Here is a 19,172-nt window from a genome sequence, read left to right on the forward strand (position 1 = left end):
ACCAGCGCAACCTTGGCCCACAGTTAGCGCAACTTCGAAACAAGCCGGGAAAGAAGGCAGTTACTTCTTTAGCTGTTATCACCCGGCGAACGGCTGTGGCCTGAGGTTCGGGTCAGCGAGTACTCGACAAATCACATCCATCTGATGGCAGAGAGACGCAGGTTAGGAGCAGAATGGAAACGGGATGAGGTACAAGTCAGCAGGAGCGGGGTAGGGAGGGAGCATGGGGGAAGGAGGGAGGGGGAGGAACAGGGAGGAGTGCTGGGGGAAGGGAGGACATAGAGAAGGAGAGAGAGAGAGGCAGAGGCAGAGGCAGAGAGAGAGAGAGAGAGAGAGAGAGAGAGAGAGAGAGAGAGAGAGAGAGGCAGAGAGAGGCAGAGAGAGAGAGACAGAGAGAGGCAGAGAGACAGAGAGAGGCAGAGAGACAGAGAGAGGCAGAGAGACAGAGAGAGGCAGAGAGACAGAGAGAGGCAGAGAGACAGAGAGAGGCAGAGAGACAGAGAGAGGCAGAGAGAGAGAGAGAGAGAGGCAGAGAGAGAGACAGAGAGAGAGACAGAGAGAAAGGCAGAGGCAGAGAGAGAGCAGAGGCAGAGAGAGAGAGGCAGAGAGAGAGAGAGAGGCAGAGGCAGAGTGGGAGAGGCAGAGAGAGAGAGAGGCAGAGGCAGAAAGAGAGGCAGAGGCAGAAAGAGAGAGAGGCAGAGAGAGAGAGAGGCAGAGACAGAGAGAGAGGCAGAGGCAGAGGCAGAGAGAGAGGCAGAGAGAGAGAGAGAGCAGAGGCAGTGAGAGAGAGGCAGAGAGAGAGAGAGGCAGAGGCAGAAAGAGAGGCAGAGGCAGAAAGAGAGGCAGAGGCAGAAAGAGAGAGAGAGGCAGAAAGAGAGAGAGAGGCAGAAAGAGAGAGAGAGGCAGAAGAGAGAGAGAGGCAGAGAGAGAAGAGGCAGAGAGAGAGAGAGGCAGAGAGAGAGAGAGAGAGGCAGAGGCAGAGGCAGGGAGAGAAGCAGAGGCAGGGAGAGGCAGAGGCAGGGAGAGAGGCAGAGGCAGGGAGAGAGGCAGAGGCAGGGAGAGAGGCAGAGGCAGGGAGAGAGGCAGAGGCAGGGAGAGAGGCAGAGCAGGGAGAGAGGCAGAGGCAGGGAGAGAGGCAGAGGCAGGAGAGAGGCAGAGGCAGGGAGAGAGGCAGAGGCAGGGAGAGAGGCAGAGGCAGGGAGAGAGGCAGAGCACGGAGAGAGGCAGAGGCAGGGAGAGAGGCAGAGGCACGGAGAGAGGCAGAGGCACGGAGAGAGCAGAGGCACGGAGAGAGGCAGAGGCACGGAGGAGAGGCAGAGGCAGGAGGAGAGGCAGAGGCAGGGAGAGAGGCAGAGGCAGGGAGAGAGGCAGAGGCAGGGAGAGAGGCAGAGGCAGGAGAGAGGCAGAGGCAGGGAGGAGAGGCAGAGGCAGGGAGGAGAGGCAGGGAGAGAGGCAGAGGCAGGGAGAGAGGCAGAGGCAGGAGAGAGGCAGAGGCAGGGAGAGAGGCAGAGGCACGGAGAGAGGCAGAGGCACGGAGAGAGGCAGAGGCACGGAGAGAGGCAGAGGCAGGGAGAGAGGCAGAGGCAGGGAGAGAGGGAGCAAAAGAGAGCGAGAGAGAGAGAGCACGCGAAAGATCCCACTGCATCATTAGTGCACAGAGACATTACTCCTCGCTGAACCAGCAGAACACACTGTCCTCACAGTCACTGGGCCAACATATTCAATGTTGAGTATGGAACTTGCTCCATACCTACACCACACAGACTGCAGCAGGTTCAAGGTGCCCGCCTATCACTACCGCTCCAGAACAATAGGGATTGACAATAAATGCCCGCCTCTACATCAACGTCAAACCCTGTGCAGGAATAAAAATACTCCCAGGTCACTTGTATGTTCCTGATGTGTGTCGATGGTCCTGTCTAGCTCACACTAATGTGCCTGGACAATTAACTCAGAGCCTGTCAATGTCACAGCGGCACGAGATGAAAGTTCCTTCTTCCACTCACAATAAGTTGCTAAGAACCTTGAAGACAGCTGCCAATCTGCCTGAAAGTAAATTTACCAATACTTCCGATCAGACTCTTAATTCACCCAAATCCAGAAATCATTTACAGACCCATCTTTAGGATTCACATCTCCATGTCCCTTACATCTCTCTTATTTAGCGCCCTGTTCTAATGTCCTTTTGGAGATACTCCAGCCAGGGACTACAAGCCTGTCATATCCACCTTGTCACACCACCTTCAGCATTGTCCATGTTTCAGTGAGAGAGCCTGTTCGCGTTCTTCTAACTTTGTGTCAATTCTCCCATGAGGGAACAGCCCTCTCATCCCAGCAATCTGCCCAAACAGGCCTCACCCGCTCAGGCCCAAACAGGCCTCACCCGCTCAGGCCCAAACAGGCCTCACCCGCTCAGGCCCAAACAGGCCTCACCCGCTCAGGCCCAAACAGGCCTCACCCGCTCAGGCCCAAACAGGCCTCACCCGCTCAGGCCCAAACAGGCCTCACCCGCTCAGGCCCAAACAGGCCTCACCCGCTCAGGCCCAAACAGGCCTCACCCGCTCAGGCCCAAACAGGCCTCACCCGCTCAGGCGAGTCTACATCACTTCTTAGTTTGCCTATTATTTACTGTCTGTGCTACTTAACTCTGCGATCTGCATGTATTGCCTGCAAGACAAAGCTTTTTACTGTGCCTTGGTACACGTGACAATAAATTCAACTCAACTCAATTCAATAGATAAGGCAATCAAACTGTACACAATATTACAGGGTCTGGTCCCAACAATGTCTCAGCACATGCACAAAGATACATTGAACCATATCTGCCATCTTCTTACTCATTCCAATAATCTGTCCATGCCTCCAGCTTGTTTTCAAACTGACATTACTGGAAAACGAGAGGGTATTCGCACATATTCCCGGGGAGACGAGTCACCACCCAAATTCCAACACATCATAGCATTCAGTCCTCACTTCTCTCTATCCATTCAGCTGCCTCCATTTCCATTGGTTTGTTTCTCTTTCACACACACACTCGCACCCCCACACCCGCCCCCCCACAGATACACACACACACAGTCGCACCCACCCACACACGCACGCATACCCACGCACCCCGCCCCCCCCACACACACCCCCCCCCACACCCACAGATACACACACACATACCCACATCCACACACACACCGTAGTTAATCCTGGCCAATATTTAGCCCTCAATTAACAACCAGAAATGGACTCTGTGTCATTACCGTGTGAAAACCGTTTGTTGGGTTTCCTACATTACAACAGTGAACTCATACTAACACACATATTCAAACACCTCAAAACTGCTTGGTGGACGCAAACTACAGCAGGGGGACAATTCTTCCTTGTTAGATGTCTGCATCCTGGGGGATTCTCTCCATCATCTGTCAAATGCTCTCAAACCTCCTAAAAACCAAACCTCAGTCGGGGGCTACTGCAGACCCCGAGACTCAGGTGAATTCCCTGGGAACCCAGGTTCCAAACCCCCCCCCCCACAGCAGCTGGGGGCTTTTAAACCCAATGAGTGAATCTGAAACACTGAGTTAGTCCCACTGCCACTGATGACAAAGTAAAGAGTCGCGCTGGGAGGGAAAGCGCCCTGTTCTGGCCTACACGTGACTCCAGACCCACAGCAACATGACGCGTGGAAAAGATCCTGAAAGACCTTAACAACGTGGAGGTGGGCAGGATGTCACCGCTGGTGGGTATGTCCAGAACGAGGGGCCGCTGCTTTACAATGAGGGGCTTTCGGGAAGAATTGAGGGGATTTTGTTCCCATTTCCCCCTCCCCCTCCCCCCCCCCCACCACACACACACAGAGGGCTGAGACACTCTGGTACACTCTGTGCCCCAGGAGGCAGTGGGGTCATTGAATATCGTTGAGGTGGAGATCAGTAAGCTCTTGTTCGGCTGGGGAAATCGAGGGTTACTCGGGGCAGACAGGAATGGGGGGGCTGGAAAACCAAATGGATCAGATTGAATGGAGGAGCAGGTCCAAGGGGATGGTCTGGTCCTGTGCACCTGCGATGGAAACGTAACCCCAGAATCTGTTACAGGGAGCTGGTCTCACTCACACTCTGACCACGGAATCATCAGTTGATGCTGTACGAGTCGATCCTGTTTACTTTTTACCCCGACAGGGAAGGGAAATCTGCTGTCCTTACCTGGGTCTGGCCTCCACGTGACTCCAGCCCCCTCCCCCAGCAATGAGACAGACTCTGGGATGGCCCGAGGCGGGCTCTAAGTCACAAGTGCACGCAGGGACAGGCAAGAAAGGGGGCGTGGGGGGGTGGAGGTGGGTGGGGTGGGGTGGGGTGGGTGTATCTGCCCGTACGCTTGCGTGCAGAGCTGGGGTTTGGAGGGTGGAAGTGAATGGGATTGTAGACCTGAAGGACAGGCCCCAGGTACAAAGGCAGCCCTGCCCCCCACCCTCCCCCCCGTCCAGGTGGCACTCACCGACACCATTTCGCTTCCCGCCCCGTCGGTCTGCAGCTCCAGTTTCTGCTCCACCGCCACCTCGGCCTCCAGGATTTTCTCCACCGGCATCTCGTCGTTGGCCCCACTGGTGGACTCCACCTCTTCGCCCCTCTCTCTGCTCCTCTGCCTCTCCTCCTGGACGGCTGGGGAAAGGAGCAGAGCTATCGGAATCGGATGGGAACACACAGCGAGTCAGTCAGGGTGACGTGCTGCAGGCTGGAGCAAGTGGGGGGGAGGGGGTGGGGGGGTGAGGAGAGAGAGAGATCAGGGTGGGGATGGAGGAGGAGACAGCCGGGTAGGAGGGAGAGCGAGCAAGACAGGAGGGCACAGCTAGGTGGCGGGAAGTTAGGGGAGCGGGAGCGATGTGGAGTAAGTCACAAAGAGTTGAGGCGGGGTGGGGGTAGAGACAGAGAGCAGAGTGAGTGGGGGTTAGGAAGGCAGAGAGGAAGGGCCGAGAGAATGTGAGGGTGAGCAGGGAAGGAAGATGGCAGCAAGTCTTCTGAGTTACTGAGGGGGGGGGGGTTGGGAGAGAGAGAGAGAGAGAGAGAGAGAGAGAAGGAGAGGGGGAGAGGGGGAGAGGCAGCTGCAATGTGTTACCATTGGGAATAGAAGCCAGCAGGAATGAAGTTTACTGGGCTAATGGTAAGAGTCCTGGTCATGCAGATGAGCAGAGAGATCTCTGTGTCCATGCACATAGATCCCTGAAAGTTGCCTCCCAGTTTGACAGGGTTGTTAAGAAGGCATACGGTGTGTTAGCTTTTATTGGGAGAGGGATTGGGTTTCGGAACCACAAGGTCACGCTGCAGCTGTACAAAACTCTGGTGCGGCCGCACTTGGTGTATTGCGTACAGTTCTGGTCACCGCGTTATAGGAAGGATATGGAAGCTTTGAAAAGGGTGCAGAGGAGATTTACCAGGATGTTGCCTGGTATGGAGGGAAGGCCTTATGAGGAAAGGCTGAGGGACTTGAGGCTGTTTCCGTTAAAGAGAAGAAGGTTGAGAGATGACTTAATCAAGATGTATAAGATAATCCGAGAGTTAGATCGGGTGGACAGTGAGAGCCTTTTTCCTCGGACAGTGAAGGCGAGCACGAGGGGACATAGCTTTAAATTGTGGGGCAATAGATATAGGACAGATGTCAGAGGTAATTTCTTTACTCAGAGAATAGGTGGGGCGTGGAACGGTCATAGACTTGCCAACATTTAGGGCATTTAAATAGTTATTGGATAAACCTATGGATGAGAATGGAATGGTGCAGACTAGATGGGCTTCAGATTGGTTCCACAGGTCAGTGTGACATCGAGGGACGAAGGGCCTGTACTGCGCTGGAGTGTTCTATGTCACTGCCCACGCAGGGTTAAGCTTGTGCACTGGGACGGTGTGGCTGTGAGGGGAGGGAAGTGGAACGGTCGGACAGGTGGGCACTGCCTTCCCAGTCTGGGGTGGGGTGGGGTGAGGGGGTGGGACAGGTGGGCACTGCCTTCCCAGTCTGGGGTGGGGTGGGACAGGTGGGCACTGCCTTCCCAGTCTGGGGTGGGGTGGGACAGGTGGGCACTGCCTTCCCAGTCTGGGGTGGGGTGGGACAGGTGGGCACTGCCTTCCCAGTCTGGGGTGGGGTGGGACAGGTGGGCACTGCCTTCCCAGTCTGGGGTGGGGTGGGACAGGTGGGCAATGCCTTCCCAGTCTGGGGTGGGGTGGGATGAGGGGGTGGGACAGGTGGGCACTGCCTTCCCAGTCTGGGGTGGGGTGGGGTGGGCACTGCCTTCCCAGTCTGGGGTGGGGTGGGATGAGGGGGTGGGACAGGTGGGCACTGCCTTCCCAGTCTGGGGTGGGGTGGGACAGGTGGGCACTGCCTTCCCAGTCTGGGGTGGGGTGGGACAGGTGGGCACTGCCTTCCCCGTCTGGGGTGGGGTGGGACAGGTGGGCACTGCCTTCCCCGTCTGGGGTGGGGTGGGACAGGTGGGCACTGCCTTCCCAGTCTGGGGTGGGGTGGGACAGGTGGGCACTGCCTTCCCCGTCTGGGGTGGGGTGGGATGAGGGGGTGGGACAGGTGGGCACTGCCTTCCCAGTCTGGGGTGGGGTGGGGTGGGCACTGCCTTCCCAGTCTGGGGTGGGGTGGGATGAGGGGGTGGGACAGGTGGGCACTGCCTTCCCAGTCTGGGGTGGGGTGGGGTGGGGTGGGGTGGGTGAGGGGGTGGCGGTGCGCCTACCTTCCCGCTTCATGCCGGTGGCCAGACACTTCTGGTAGCGGCAGTACTGGCAGCGGTTCCGTTGCCGTTTGTCGATCATGCAGTTCCTGCTGTCTCGGCAGGTGTAGGAGAGGTCCTTCCGCACCGTGCGCTTGAAGAAGCCTTTACAACCCTCGCAGCTGTACACACCGTAGTGTTTGCCTGCAGGACAACACACACGGTACAATTAGCCTCTCCCATGGCCTCCGGGCGGAGGGGGCATCAATAAGGCCCTTAAATCCTGAAGCGCTCTCCCTTATACCTCAGTAACGGCCAGATGTTGGCAGGACAACCTAACTCCCGGGTTGTCTTCACCCCCTTAATGAGCTCAGCCAGACATCGATGCTTCAGCTTGTTCAAACCCCTTCACGTCTGATCGCTGACAAACCATATCGAGTCACCGGGAACACAGGAATCGTGTTTAGAGTTGGACTCACTGGGAATTCCTTGGGAATTAGGAGTAGTTTAGCCATTTTGGGCCCACTCCGCTATTTAATCTGATGGTGGCTGATCGCAGCGTGGTATTACCTCTCCTCCCCCCGTCTGTCTCCCATAACCTCACGGATCGCAAATCTGTCTGAGCCAGCCCTCGATTACAGTGAAAGGCACAGCCCCAAGACCCACTGAGGAGCTTTCTCCTCAGCTCCATCCCCGATGCTCCCTTTGAGGTCCTGCATGAAGGGTCTCAAGCATCTGCCACCCCCCCCCCCCCCCCCCAAATCAGCCTGCTGCCTGCTCCAGGAAGATCACTAGTCCTTTCTCCGAGATGCAAACATCCTCTGAGCTACCTCCTGCGCATTGGTCTCACCCCTGTCTGGCGGCAGTGGGGAGCAGGTCAGGATTCAGTCGCCTCACCCGCCAACAGCAGGAAACCAGTGACGCACTGGGCACATGTGGCCTGCCAGATGGGTAAGCCCTCGTAGCTGACGGTGAAACTCTGCCAGCATTTTTAAAGGTGGGCGTTGCTCGCGGGAGATATGGGGGCTGCTGGCTTGCTCGGTATTTATAGCCTGTCCCAAGTTGCCAAGGAGAATTCCGTGCAACTGCAGAATTGTCCCACTGCATCAGTACCCCATTCCCTCTTGCGATAAAACTGCGCGGCACGGTGGCTCAGTGGTTAGCACTGCTGCCTCACGGCGCCAGGGTCCCAGGTTCGATCCCAGCCTCGGGGCGACTGTCTGTGTGGAGTTTGCACATTCTCCCCGTGTCTGCGTGGGTTTCCTCTGGCTACTTCCACCCCCCGCCCTCCCCCCAACCACACACAGTCCAAAGGTGTGCAGGTCAGGTTGGATTGGCCATGGGGAATTGTCCACAGTGTGTGGGCCAGGTGGGTTAGCCATGGGGGAATGGCTGGGATGGGGTGGGTCTGGGTAGGATGGTGGGATGGTGGGATGGGGGGGGGGTTGGTGGTGGACTTGATGGGCCGAACGGCCTGCTTCCACTTCCACTCTGTTGGGACTCGATGAAACGACAGCTGGCTTCTTCAACCAGTCCAGCTCTTGGGGCGCAGGGATAGCCTGGGTGTCGTTGGGAAGAGGGTCCCAGGATTCTGATCAAGTGACAGTGAGGGAATGACCGGATGAGTGGCTTGGAGAGGAACTTTCAGACGGTGTTCGCACCCATCTGCGGCCCTTCTCCTTTTCGATGGTGAGGTATTGGCCGAAGCAGCCTGGGTGAGTTACTGCAGGGTTGGCGCTGGTACACACTGATGCACTTGCACAACATAAATGTGACAGAAGACTTATCGACACAAACCAGGATACTAGCTGAGTCTTGGTGCATTTGGACATGGACAGTGTCAGTACTTGAGGAATCCTGAATGGTGCTGAACATTGTGCCGTCGTTGGCACACGGGCATGGTTGGAACCTGACAAACTCCAGCAGAAATGCCCACGGACTGAGATGATTGAACCTCAACAGGTACAGCCATCTTGGATTAGGCCAGGCAGGACTCCCACCGGTGGAGCTCTCCCCAGCTCCAGTGTTTATAACAGAGCGGGCTCCCTCCCCTCTCCCCCCTCGATCCAGTGTTTACAACAGAGCAGGCTCCCTCCCCTCTCCCCCCTCGATCCAGTGTTTACAACAGAGCGGGCTCCCTCCCCCCTCCCCCCTCGATCCAGTGTTTATAACAGAGCGGGCTGCCTCCCCCCTCCCCCACGATCCAGTGTTTACAACAGAGCGGGCTCCCTCCCCCCTCCCCCCACGATCCAGTGTTTATAACAGAGCGGGCTCCATCCCCTCTCCCCCCTCGATCCAGTGTTTACAACAGAGCGGGCTCCCTCCCCCCCTCCCCCACGATCCAGTGTTTACAACAGAGCGGGCTCCCTCCCCCCCTCCCCCACGATCCAGTGTTTATAACAGAGCGGGCTCCCTCCCCCCTCCCCCCACGATCCAGTGTTTATAACAGAGCGGGCTCCCTCCCCCCTCCCCCACGATCCAGTGTTTATAACAGAGCGGGCTCCCTCCCCTCTCCCCCCACGATCCAGTGTTTACAACAGAGCAGGCTCCCTCCCCCCTCCCCCACGATCCAGTGTTTACAACAGAGCGGGCTCCCTCCCCCCTCCCCCCTCGATCCAGTGTTTATAACAGAGCGGGCTCCCTCCCCCCTCGATCCAGTGTTTACAACAGAGCGGGCTCCCTCCCCCCTCCCCCACGATCCAGTGTTTACAACAGAGCAGGCTCCCTCCCCCCTCCCCCCTCGATCCAGTGTTTACAACAGAGCGGGCTCCCTCCCCCCTCCCCCACGATCCAGTGTTTACAACAGAGCGGGCTCCCTCCCCCCTCCCCCCTCGATCCAGTGTTTATAACAGAGCGGGCTCCCTCGCCCCTCCCCCCCATCCAGTGTTTACAACAGAGCGGACTCCCTCCCCCCTCCCCCACGATCCAGTGTTTATAACAGAGCGGGCTCCCTCCCCCCTCCCCCACGATCCAGTGTTTACAACAGAGCAGGCTCCCTCCCCTCTCCCCCCACGATCCAGTGTTTATAACAGAGCAGGCTCCCTCCCCCCTCCCCCTCGATCCAGTGTTTACAACAGAGCGGGCTCCATCCCCTCTCCCCCCACGATCCAGTGTTTATAACAGAGCGGGCTCCCTCCCCTCTCCCCCCTCGATCCAGTGTTTATAACAGAGCGGGCTCCCTCCCCTCTCCCCCTCGATCCAGTGTTTACAACAGAGCGGGCTCCCTCCCCCCTCCCCCCTCGATCCAGTGTTTATAACAGAGCGGGCTCCCTCCCCTCTCCCCCTCGATCCAGTGTTTACAACAGAGCAGGCTCCCTCCCCCCTCCCCCCTCGATCCAGTGTTTACAACAGAGCGGGCACCCTCCCCCCTCCCCCCACGATCCAGTGTTTACAACAGAGCAGGCTCCCTCCCCCCTCCCCCCACGATCCAGTGTTTACAACAGAGCGGGCACCCTCCCCCCACGATCCAGTGTTTATAACAGAGCAGGCTCCCTCCCCCCTCCCCCACGATCCAGTGTTTATAACAGAGCGGGCTCCATCCCCTCTCCCCCCACGATCCAGTGTTTACAACAGAGCAGGCTCCCTCCCCCCTCCCCCTCGATCCAGTGTTTATAACAGAGCGGGCTCCCTCCCCCCTCCCCCTCGATCCAGTGTTTATAACAGAGCGGGCTCCCTCCCCCCTCCCCCTCGATCCAGTGTTTATAACAGAGCAGGCTCCCTCCCCTCTCCCCCCACGATCCAGTGTTTATAACAGAGCGGGCTCCCTCCCCCCTACCCCCTCGATCCAGTGTTTATAACAGAGCGGGCTCCCTCCCCCCTCCCCCCTCGATCCAGTGTTTATAACAGAGCGGGCTCCCTCCCCCCTCCCCCCTCGATCCAGTGTTTACAACAGAGCGGGCTCCCTCCCCCCTCCCCCTCGATCCAGTGTTTACAACAGAGCGGGCTCCCTCCCCCCTCCCCCCTCGATCCAGTGTTTACAACAGAGCGGGCTCCCTCCCCCCTCCCCCCTCGATCCAGTGTTTACAACAGAGCGGGCTCCCTCCCCCCTCCCCCCTCGATCCAGTGTTTACAACAGAGCGGGCTCCCTCCCCCCTCCCCCCTCGATCCAGTGTTTACAACAGAGCGGGCTCCCTCCCCCCTCCCCCCTCGATCCAGTGTTTACAACAGAGCAGGCTCCCTCCCCCCTCCCCCTCGATCCAGTGTTTATAACAGAGCGGGCTCCCTCCCCCCTCCCCCTCGATCCAGTGTTTATAACAGAGCGGGCTCCCTCCCCCCTCCCCCACGATCCAGTGTTTATAACAGAGCGGGCTCCCTCCCCCCTCCCCCCCGATCCAGTGTTTATAACAGAGCGGGCTCCCTCCCCTCTCCCCCCACGATCCAGTGTTTATAACAGAGCGGGCTCCATCCCCTCTCCCCCCACGATCCAGTGTTTATAACAGAGCGGGCTCCCTCCCCCCTCCCCCCTCGATCCAGTGTTTATAACAGAGCGGGCTCCCTCCCCTCTCCCCCCACGATCCAGTGTTTATAACAGAGCGGGCTCCATCCCCTCTCCCCCCACGATCCAGTGTTTATAACAGAGCGGGCTCCCTCCCCCCTCCCCCACGATCCAGTGTTTATAACAGAGCGGGCTCCCTCCCCCCTCTCCCCCACGATCCAGTGTTTATAACAGAGCGGGCTCCCTCCCCCCTCCCCCCTCGATCCAGTGTTTACAACAGAGCGGGCTCCCTCCCCCTTCCCCCACGATCCAGTGTTTATAACAGAGCGGGCTCCCTCCCCCCTCCCCCCTCGATCCAGTGTTTACAACAGAGCGGGCTCCCTCCCCTCTCCCCCCTCGATCCAGTGTTTACAACAGAGCGGGCTCCCTCCCCCCTCCCCCCTCGATCCAGTGTTTACAACAGAGCGGGCTCCCTCCCCCCTCCCCCAGCTCCAGTGTTTATAACAGAGCGGGCTCCCTCTCCTCTCCCCCCTCGATCCAGTGTTTATAACAGAGCGGGCTCCCTCCCCCCCGATCCAGTGTTTACAACAGAGCGGGCCCCCTCCCCCCTCCCCCACGATCCAGTGTTTACAACAGAGCGGGCTCCCTCCCCCCTCCCCCACGATCCAGTGTTTACAACAGAGCGGGCTCCCTCCCCCCTCCCCCTCGATCCAGTGTTTATAACAGAGCGGGCTCCCTCCCCCCCGATCCAGTGTTTACAACAGAGCGGGCCCCCTCCCCCCTCCCCCACGATCCAGTGTTTACAACAGAGCGGGCTCCCTCCCCCCTCCCCCACGATCCAGTGTTTACAACAGAGCGGGCTCCCTCCCCCCTCCCCCACGATCCAGTGTTTACAACAGAGCAGGCTCCCTCCCCCCTCCCCCCTCGATCCAGTGTTTACAACAGAGCGGGCTCCCTCCCCCCTCCCCCCTCGATCCAGTGTTTATAACAGAGCGGGCTCCCTCCCCCCTCCCCCACGATCCAGTGTTTACAACAGAGCAGGCTCCCTCCCCCCTCCCCCACGATCCAGTGTTTATAACAGAGCGGGCACCCTCCCCCCACGATCCAGTGTTTACAACAGAGCGGGCTCCCTCCCCCCTCCCCCACGATCCAGTGTTTACAACAGAGCGGGCTCCCTCCCCCCTCCCCCACGATCCAGTGTTTACAACAGAGCGGGCTCCCTCCCCCCTCCCCCACGATCCAGTGTTTACAACAGAGCGGGCTCCCTCCCCCCCGATCCAGTGTTTATAACAGAGCGGGCTCCCTCCCCCCTCCCCCACGATCCAGTGTTTACAACAGAGCGGGCTCCCTCGCCCCTCCCCCACGATCCAGTGTTTACAACAGAGCGGGCTCCCTCCCCCCTCCCCCACGATCCAGTGTTTACAACAGAGCGGGCTCCCTCCCCCCTCCCCCACGATCCAGTGTTTACAACAGAGCGGGCTCCCTCCCCCCTCCCCCACGATCCAGTGTTTACAACAGAGCGGGCTCCCTCCCCCCTCCCCCACGATCCAGTGTTTACAACAGAGCGGGCTCCCTCCCCCCTCCCCCACGATCCAGTGTTTACAACAGAGCGGGCTCCCTCGCTTCTCCCCCACGATCCAGTATTTTTGACAGAGCACGCTCCCTCCCCCCAGGATCCAGTGTTTACAACAGAGCGGGCCCCCTCCCCCCTCCCCCACGATCCAATGTTTACAACAGAGCGGGCTCCCTCCCCCCTCCCCCACGATCCAGTGTTTACAACAGAGCGTGCTCCCTCCCCCCTACCCCACGATCCAGTGTTTACAACAGAGCGGGCTCCCTCCCCCATCCCCCACGATCCAGTGTTTACAACAGAGCGGGCTCCCTCGCTTCTCCCCCACGATCCAGTGTTTATAACAGAGCGGGCTCCCTCCCCTCGATCCAGTGTTTATAACAGAGCGGGCTCCCTCCCCCCTCCCCCCTCGATCCAGTGTTTATAACAGAGCGGGCTCCCTCCCCCCTCGATCCAGTGTTTACAACAGAGCGGGCTCCCTCCCCCGTCCCCCACGATCCAGTGTTTACAACAGAGCGGGCTCCCTCCCCCCACGATCCAGTGTTTCTGACAGAGCGGGCTCCCCCCCTCCCCCCCCACGATCCAGTGTTTCTGACAGAGCAGTCTCCCCCCCTCCCCCACGATCCAGTGTTTCTGACAGAGCAAGCTCCCCCCCTCCCCCACGATCCAGTGTTTCTGACAGAGCACGCCCCCCCCCCCCCCACCCCCCACGATCCAGTGTTCGGACAGAGCGGGTCCCCCCCCCCTCCCCCTCCCCCCACGATCCAGTGTTTCTGACAGAGCAGACTACCCCCTCCCCCCACGATCCAGTGTTCCTGACAGAGCAGGCTCCCCCCTCCCTCCACGATCCAGTGTTTCCGACAGAGCAGGCTCCCCCCTCCAGTGTTTATAACAGAGCGGGCTCCCTCCCCCCTCCTCCCACGATCCAGTGTTTACAACAGAGCAGGCTCCATCGCCTCACCCCCCACCATCCAGTATTTATAACAGAGCGGACTCCCTCCCCCCTCCCCCCTCGATCCAGTGTTTATAACAGAGCGGGCTCCCTCCCCCCTCCCCCCTCGATCCAGTGTTTACAACAGAGCAGGCTCCTTCCCCCCTCCCCCCACGATCCAGTGTTTACAACAGAGCAGGCTCCCTCCCCCCTCCCCCACGATCCAGTGTTTACAACAGAGCGGGCTCCCTCCCCCCTCCCCCACGATCCAGTGTTTATAACAGAGCAGGCTCCCTCCCCTCTCCCCCCACGATCCAGTGTTTATAACAGAGCAGGCTCCCTCCCCCCTCCCCCACGATCCAGTGTTTATAACAGAGCAGGCTCCCTCTCCCCTCCCCCCTCGATCCAGTGTTTACAACAGAGCGGGCTCCCTCCCCTCTCCCCCACGATCCAGTGTTTATAACAGAGCGGGCTCCCTCCCCCCTCCCCCTCGATCCAGTGTTTACAACAGAGCAGGCTCCCTCCCCCTCCCCCCACGATCCAGTGTTTATAACAGAGCGGGCTCCCTCCCCCCTCCCCCACGATCCAGTGTTTATAACAGAGCGGGCTCCCTCCCCCCTCCCCCACGATCCAGTGTTTACAACAGAGCGGGCTCCCTCCCCTCTCCCCCCACGATCCAGTGTTTATAACAGAGCGGGCTCCCTCCCCTCTCCCCCCTCGATCCAGTGTTTACAACAGAGCGGGCTCCCTCCCCCCTCCCCCTCGATCCAGTGTTTATAACAGAGCGGGCTCCCTCCCCTCTCCCCCCTCGATCCAGTGTTTACAACAGAGCGGGCTCCCTCCCCCCTCCCCCTCGATCCAGTGTTTATAACAGAGCAGGCTCCCTCCCCCCTCCCCCCTCGATCCAGTGTTTATAACAGAGCGGGCTCCCTCGCCCCTCCCCCACGATCCAGTGTTTATAACAGAGCGGGCTCCCTCCCCCCTCCCCCTCGATCCAGTGTTTATAACAGAGCGGGCTCCCTCCCCTCTCCCCCCTCGATCCAGTGTTTACAACAGAGCAGGCTCCCTCCCCCCTCCCCCCTCGATCCAGTGTTTATAACAGAGCGGGCTCCCTCCCCCCTCCCCCCTCGATCCAGTGTTTATAACAGAGCGGGCTCCCTCCCCCCTCCCCCACGATCCAGTGTTTATAACAGAGCGGGCTCCCTCCCCCCTCCCCCCTCGATCCAGTGTTTATAACAGAGCGGGCTCCCTCCCCCCTCCCCCACGATCCAGTGTTTACAACAGACCGGGCTCCCTCCCCTCTCCCCCCACGATCCAGTGTTTATAACAGAGCGGGCTCCCTCCCCCCTCCCCCCTCGATCCAGTGTTTACAACAGAGCGGGCTCCCTCCCCTCTCCCCCCTCGATCCAGTGTTTACAACAGAGCGGGCTCCCTCCCCCCTCCCCCCTCGATCCAGTGTTTACAACAGAGCGGGCTCCCTCCCCCCTCCCCCCTCGATCCAGTGTTTACAACAGAGCGGGCTCCCTCCCCCCTCTCCCCCACGATCCAGTGTTTACAACAGAGCGGGCTCCCTCCCCCTTCCCCCACGATCCAGTGTTTATAACAGAGCGGGCTCCCTCCCCTCTCCCCCACGATCCAGTGTTTACAACAGAGCAGGCTCCCTCCCCCCTCCCCCCACGATCCAGTGTTTATAACAGAGCGGGCTCCCTCCCCTCTCCCCCCACGATCCAGTGTTTACAACTGAGCGGGCTCCCTCCCCCCTCCCCCAGCTCCAGTGTTTATAACAGAGCGGGCTCCCTCTCCTCTCCCCCCCCGATCCAGTGTTTATAACAGAGCGGGCTCCCTCCCCCCCGATCCAGTGTTTACAACAGAGCGGGCCCCCTCCCCCCTCCCCCACGATCCAGTGTTTACAACAGAGCGGGCTCCCTCCCCCCTCCCCCACGATCCAGTGTTTACAACAGAGCGGGCTCCCTCCCCCCTCCCCCACGATCCAGTGTTTACAACAGAGCAGGCTCCCTCCCCCCTCCCCCACGATCCAGTGTTTATAAAAGAGCGGGCTCCCTCCCCCCTCCCCCACGATCCAGTGTTTATAACAGAGCGGGCTCCCTCCCCCCTCCCCCACGATCCAGTGTTTACAACAGAGCAGGCTCCCTCCCCCCTCCCCCACGATCCAGTGTTTATAACAGAGCGGGCACCCTCCCCCCACGATCCAGTGTTTACAACAGAGCGGGCTCCCTCCCCCCTCCCCCACGATCCAGTGTTTACAACAGAGCGGGCTCCCTCCCCCCTCCCCCACGATCCAGTGTTTACAACAGAGCGGGCTCCCTCCCCCCTCCCCCACGATCCAGTGTTTACAACAGAGCGGGCTCCCTCCCCCCTCCCCCACGATCCAGTGTTTATAACAGAGCGGGCTCCCTCCCCCCTCCCCCACGATCCAGTGTTTATAACAGAGCGGGCTCCCTCCCCCCTCCCCCACGATCCAGTGTTTATAACAGAGCGGGCTCCCTCCCCCCTCCCCCCTCGATCCAGTGTTTATAACAGAGCAGGCTCCCTCCCCCCTCCCCCACGATCCAGTGTTTATAACAGAGCGGGCTCCCTCCCCCCTCCCCCACGATCCAGTGTTTACAACAGAGCGGGCTCCCTCGCTTCTCCCCCACGATCCAGTATTTTTGACAGAGCACGCTCCCTCCCCCCAGGATCCAGTGTTTACAACAGAGCGGGCCCCCTCCCCCCTCCCCCACGATCCAATGTTTACAACAGAGCGGGCTCCCTCCCCCCTCCCCCACGATCCAATGTTTACAACAGAGCGGGCTCCCTCCCCCCTCCCCCCACAATCCAGTGTTTACAACAGAGCGGGCTCCCTCCCCCCTCCCCCCCGATCCAGTGTTTACAACAGAGCGGGCACCCTCGCCCCTCCCCCCCTATCCAGTGTTTACAACAGAGTGGGCTCCCTCCCCCCTCCCCCACGATCCAGTGTTTACAACAGAGCGTGCTCCCTCCCCCCTACCCCACGATCCAGTGTTTACAACAGAGCGGGCTCCCTCCCCCATCCCCCACGATCCAGTGTTTACAACAGAGCGGGCTCCCTCGCTTCTCCCCCACGATCCAGTGTTTATAACAGAGCGGGCTCCCTCCCCTCGATCCAGTGTTTATAACAGAGCGGGCTCCCTCCCCCCTCCCCCCTCGATCCAGTGTTTACAACAGAGCGGGCTCCCTCCCCCGTCCCCCACGATCCAGTGTTTACAACAGAGCGGGCTCCCTCCCCCCACGATCCAGTGTTTCTGACAGAGCGGGCTCCCCCCCTCCCCCCCCACGATCCAGTGTTTCTGACAGAGCAGTCTCCCCCCCTCCCCCACGATCCAGTGTTTCTGACAGAGCAAGCTCCCCCCCTCCCCCACGATCCAGTGTTTCTGACAGAGCACGCCCCCCACCCCACCCCCCACGATCCAGTGTTCGGACAGAGCGGGTCCCCCCCCCCCCCCTCCCCCTCCCCCCACGATCCAGTGTTTCTGACAGAGCAGACTACCCCCTCCCCCCACGATCCAGTGTTCCTGACAGAGCAGGCTCCCCCCTCCCTCCACGATCCAGTGTTTCCGACAGAGCAGGCTCCCCCCTCCAGTGTTTATAACAGAGCGGGCTCCCTCCCCCCTCCCCCACGATCCAGTGTTTACAACAGAGCGGGCTCCCTCGCCCCTCCCCCACGATCCAGTGTTTACAACAGAGCGGGCTCCCTCCCCCCTCCCCCACGATCCAGTGTTTACAACAGAGCGGGCTCCCTCCCCCCTCCCCCACGATCCAGTGTTTACAACAGAGCGGGCTCCCTCCCCCCTCCCCCACGATCCAGTGTTTACAACAGAGCGGGCTCCCTCCCCCCTCCCCCACGATCCAGTGTTTACAATAGAGCGGGCTCCCTCCCCCCTCCCCCACGATCCAGTGTTTATAACAGAGCGGGCTCCCTCCCCTCGATCCAGTGTTTATAACAGAGCGGGCTCCCTCCCCCCTCCCCCCTCGATCCAGTGTTTACAACAGAGCGGGCTCCCTCGCTTCTCTCCCACGATCCAGTGTTTATAACAGAGCGGGCTCCCTCCCCTCGATCCAGTGTTTATAACAGAGCGGGCTCCCTCCCCCCTCCCCCCTCGATCCAGTGTTTATAACAGAGCGGGCTCCCTCCCCCCTCGATCCAGTGTTTCCGACAGAGCAGGCTCCCCCCTCCCCCACGATCCAGTGTTTCTGACAGAGCACGCTCCTCCCCTCCCCCCACGATCCAGTATTTCTGACAGAGCGGGCTCCCCCCTCCCCACGATCCAGTGTTCCTGACAGAGCAGGCTCCCCCCTCCCCCCATGATCCAGTGTTTCTGACAGAGCAGGCTCCCCCCTCCCCCCATGATCCAGTGTTTCTGACAGAGCAGGCTCCCCCCTCCCCCCATGATCCAGTGTTTCTGACAGAGCAGGCTCCCCCCTCCCCCCATGATCCAGTGTTTCTGACAGAGCAGGCTCCCCCCTCCTCCCACGATCCAGTATTTTTGACAGAGCACGCTCCCCCCCCCCCACCCCCACGATCCAGTGTTTCTGACAGAGCAGGCTCCCCCTCCCCCCCACGATCCAGTGTTTCTGACAGAGCAGGCTCCCCCCTCCCCCCATGATCCAGTGTTTCTGACAGAGCAGGCTCCCCCCTCCCCCCATGATCCAGTGTTTCTGACAGAGCAGGCTCCCCCCTCCCCCCCACGATCCAGTGTTTCTGACAGAGCAGGCTCCCCCCTCCTCCCACGATCCAGTGTTTCTGACAGAGCACGCTCCCCCCGCCTCTCTCTCACTCCCTGCTCCTGATAGATCCAATATTGCCAAGGCCAGGCATGCGTTACCTGAAGACCTGTCCCCACAAATGGCACAGATGCGCCTCAGCAGCAGGGTGGCAGAGCTGGCCGGGTAAGAAATAGCCTGGTTGGTGCCCAGCGCCGAGTGGACATCGTCGGAACTGCTGACGGCGGGGAACCCCGACAGGCTGACCGTGGAGTTGATCTGACAACGAGAACGAACAAACATGTCTGAGGCAGAGCGCTCTCAACCACCGCCGGCGAGTGGACGGGTGCATTCAGCGGCGGGGGTGGGGGTGGGGGTGGGGATGTGAGGAGGGATTTAGAGGAGGGGGGTAAAATCTGGCTCAAGATGGGAAGATATCCCTTTTGTTTGTAGTGAACAAGATCACTGTCTAATGTCCCTCCTGGGGGCTTCAACAGTATTCTCACTCCCATCAGGGTGGGGGGATAAGGTGGGGGCGATGGGGGTGGGGGTGGCGAGGGGGACCCGTGCCCACTCACCTGTGGGCTGTTCACAGGCCGATAGCTCAGCGACGGGGTCGAAGGTGAGCTCAGGGACGAGTTGATGACCGAGAAGTGCGAGCCAACGCTGCTGACGGGTGAACTGACCGAAGACGAGACTCCTGAGCCAACGACAGAGGGTGGAGAGCTGCTCATCGCTCGTCGCTTTTGTGGAGAACTCCCCCAAGAGCTGTCAGGACTCCCACAATCTGCACGGCCAAGAAAACAGT

At 59.9% G+C, this 19,172-nt stretch overlaps 1 protein-coding gene across 1 annotated transcript in view; it reads right to left on the reverse strand.

Moving 5' to 3' along the window:
- LOC122541555 (retinoic acid receptor RXR-beta-A-like) overlaps window positions 1-19,172 on the reverse strand; it is a 52,475-nt gene that overhangs the window by 12,620 nt on the left and 20,683 nt on the right. The window contains exons 2-6 of the mRNA XM_087978990.1: window positions 18,943-19,151; window positions 18,487-18,643; window positions 6,713-6,892; window positions 4,483-4,646; window positions 3,252-3,277 (exon numbers count right to left, since the gene is read on the reverse strand). Of these exons, the coding sequence (XP_087835116.1) occupies window positions 3,252-3,277; window positions 4,483-4,646; window positions 6,713-6,892; window positions 18,487-18,643; window positions 18,943-19,151 (736 nt within the window). The remainder of the gene's footprint in view (window positions 1-3,251; window positions 3,278-4,482; window positions 4,647-6,712; window positions 6,893-18,486; window positions 18,644-18,942; window positions 19,152-19,172) is intronic.

Source organism: Chiloscyllium plagiosum, unplaced genomic scaffold (genome assembly GCF_037043375.1).
Source record: "Chiloscyllium plagiosum isolate Xiang-an unplaced genomic scaffold, Cpla_swu_hap1 HiC_scaffold_35, whole genome shotgun sequence".
NCBI classification, from domain to species: domain Eukaryota; kingdom Metazoa; phylum Chordata; class Chondrichthyes; order Orectolobiformes; family Hemiscylliidae; genus Chiloscyllium; species Chiloscyllium plagiosum.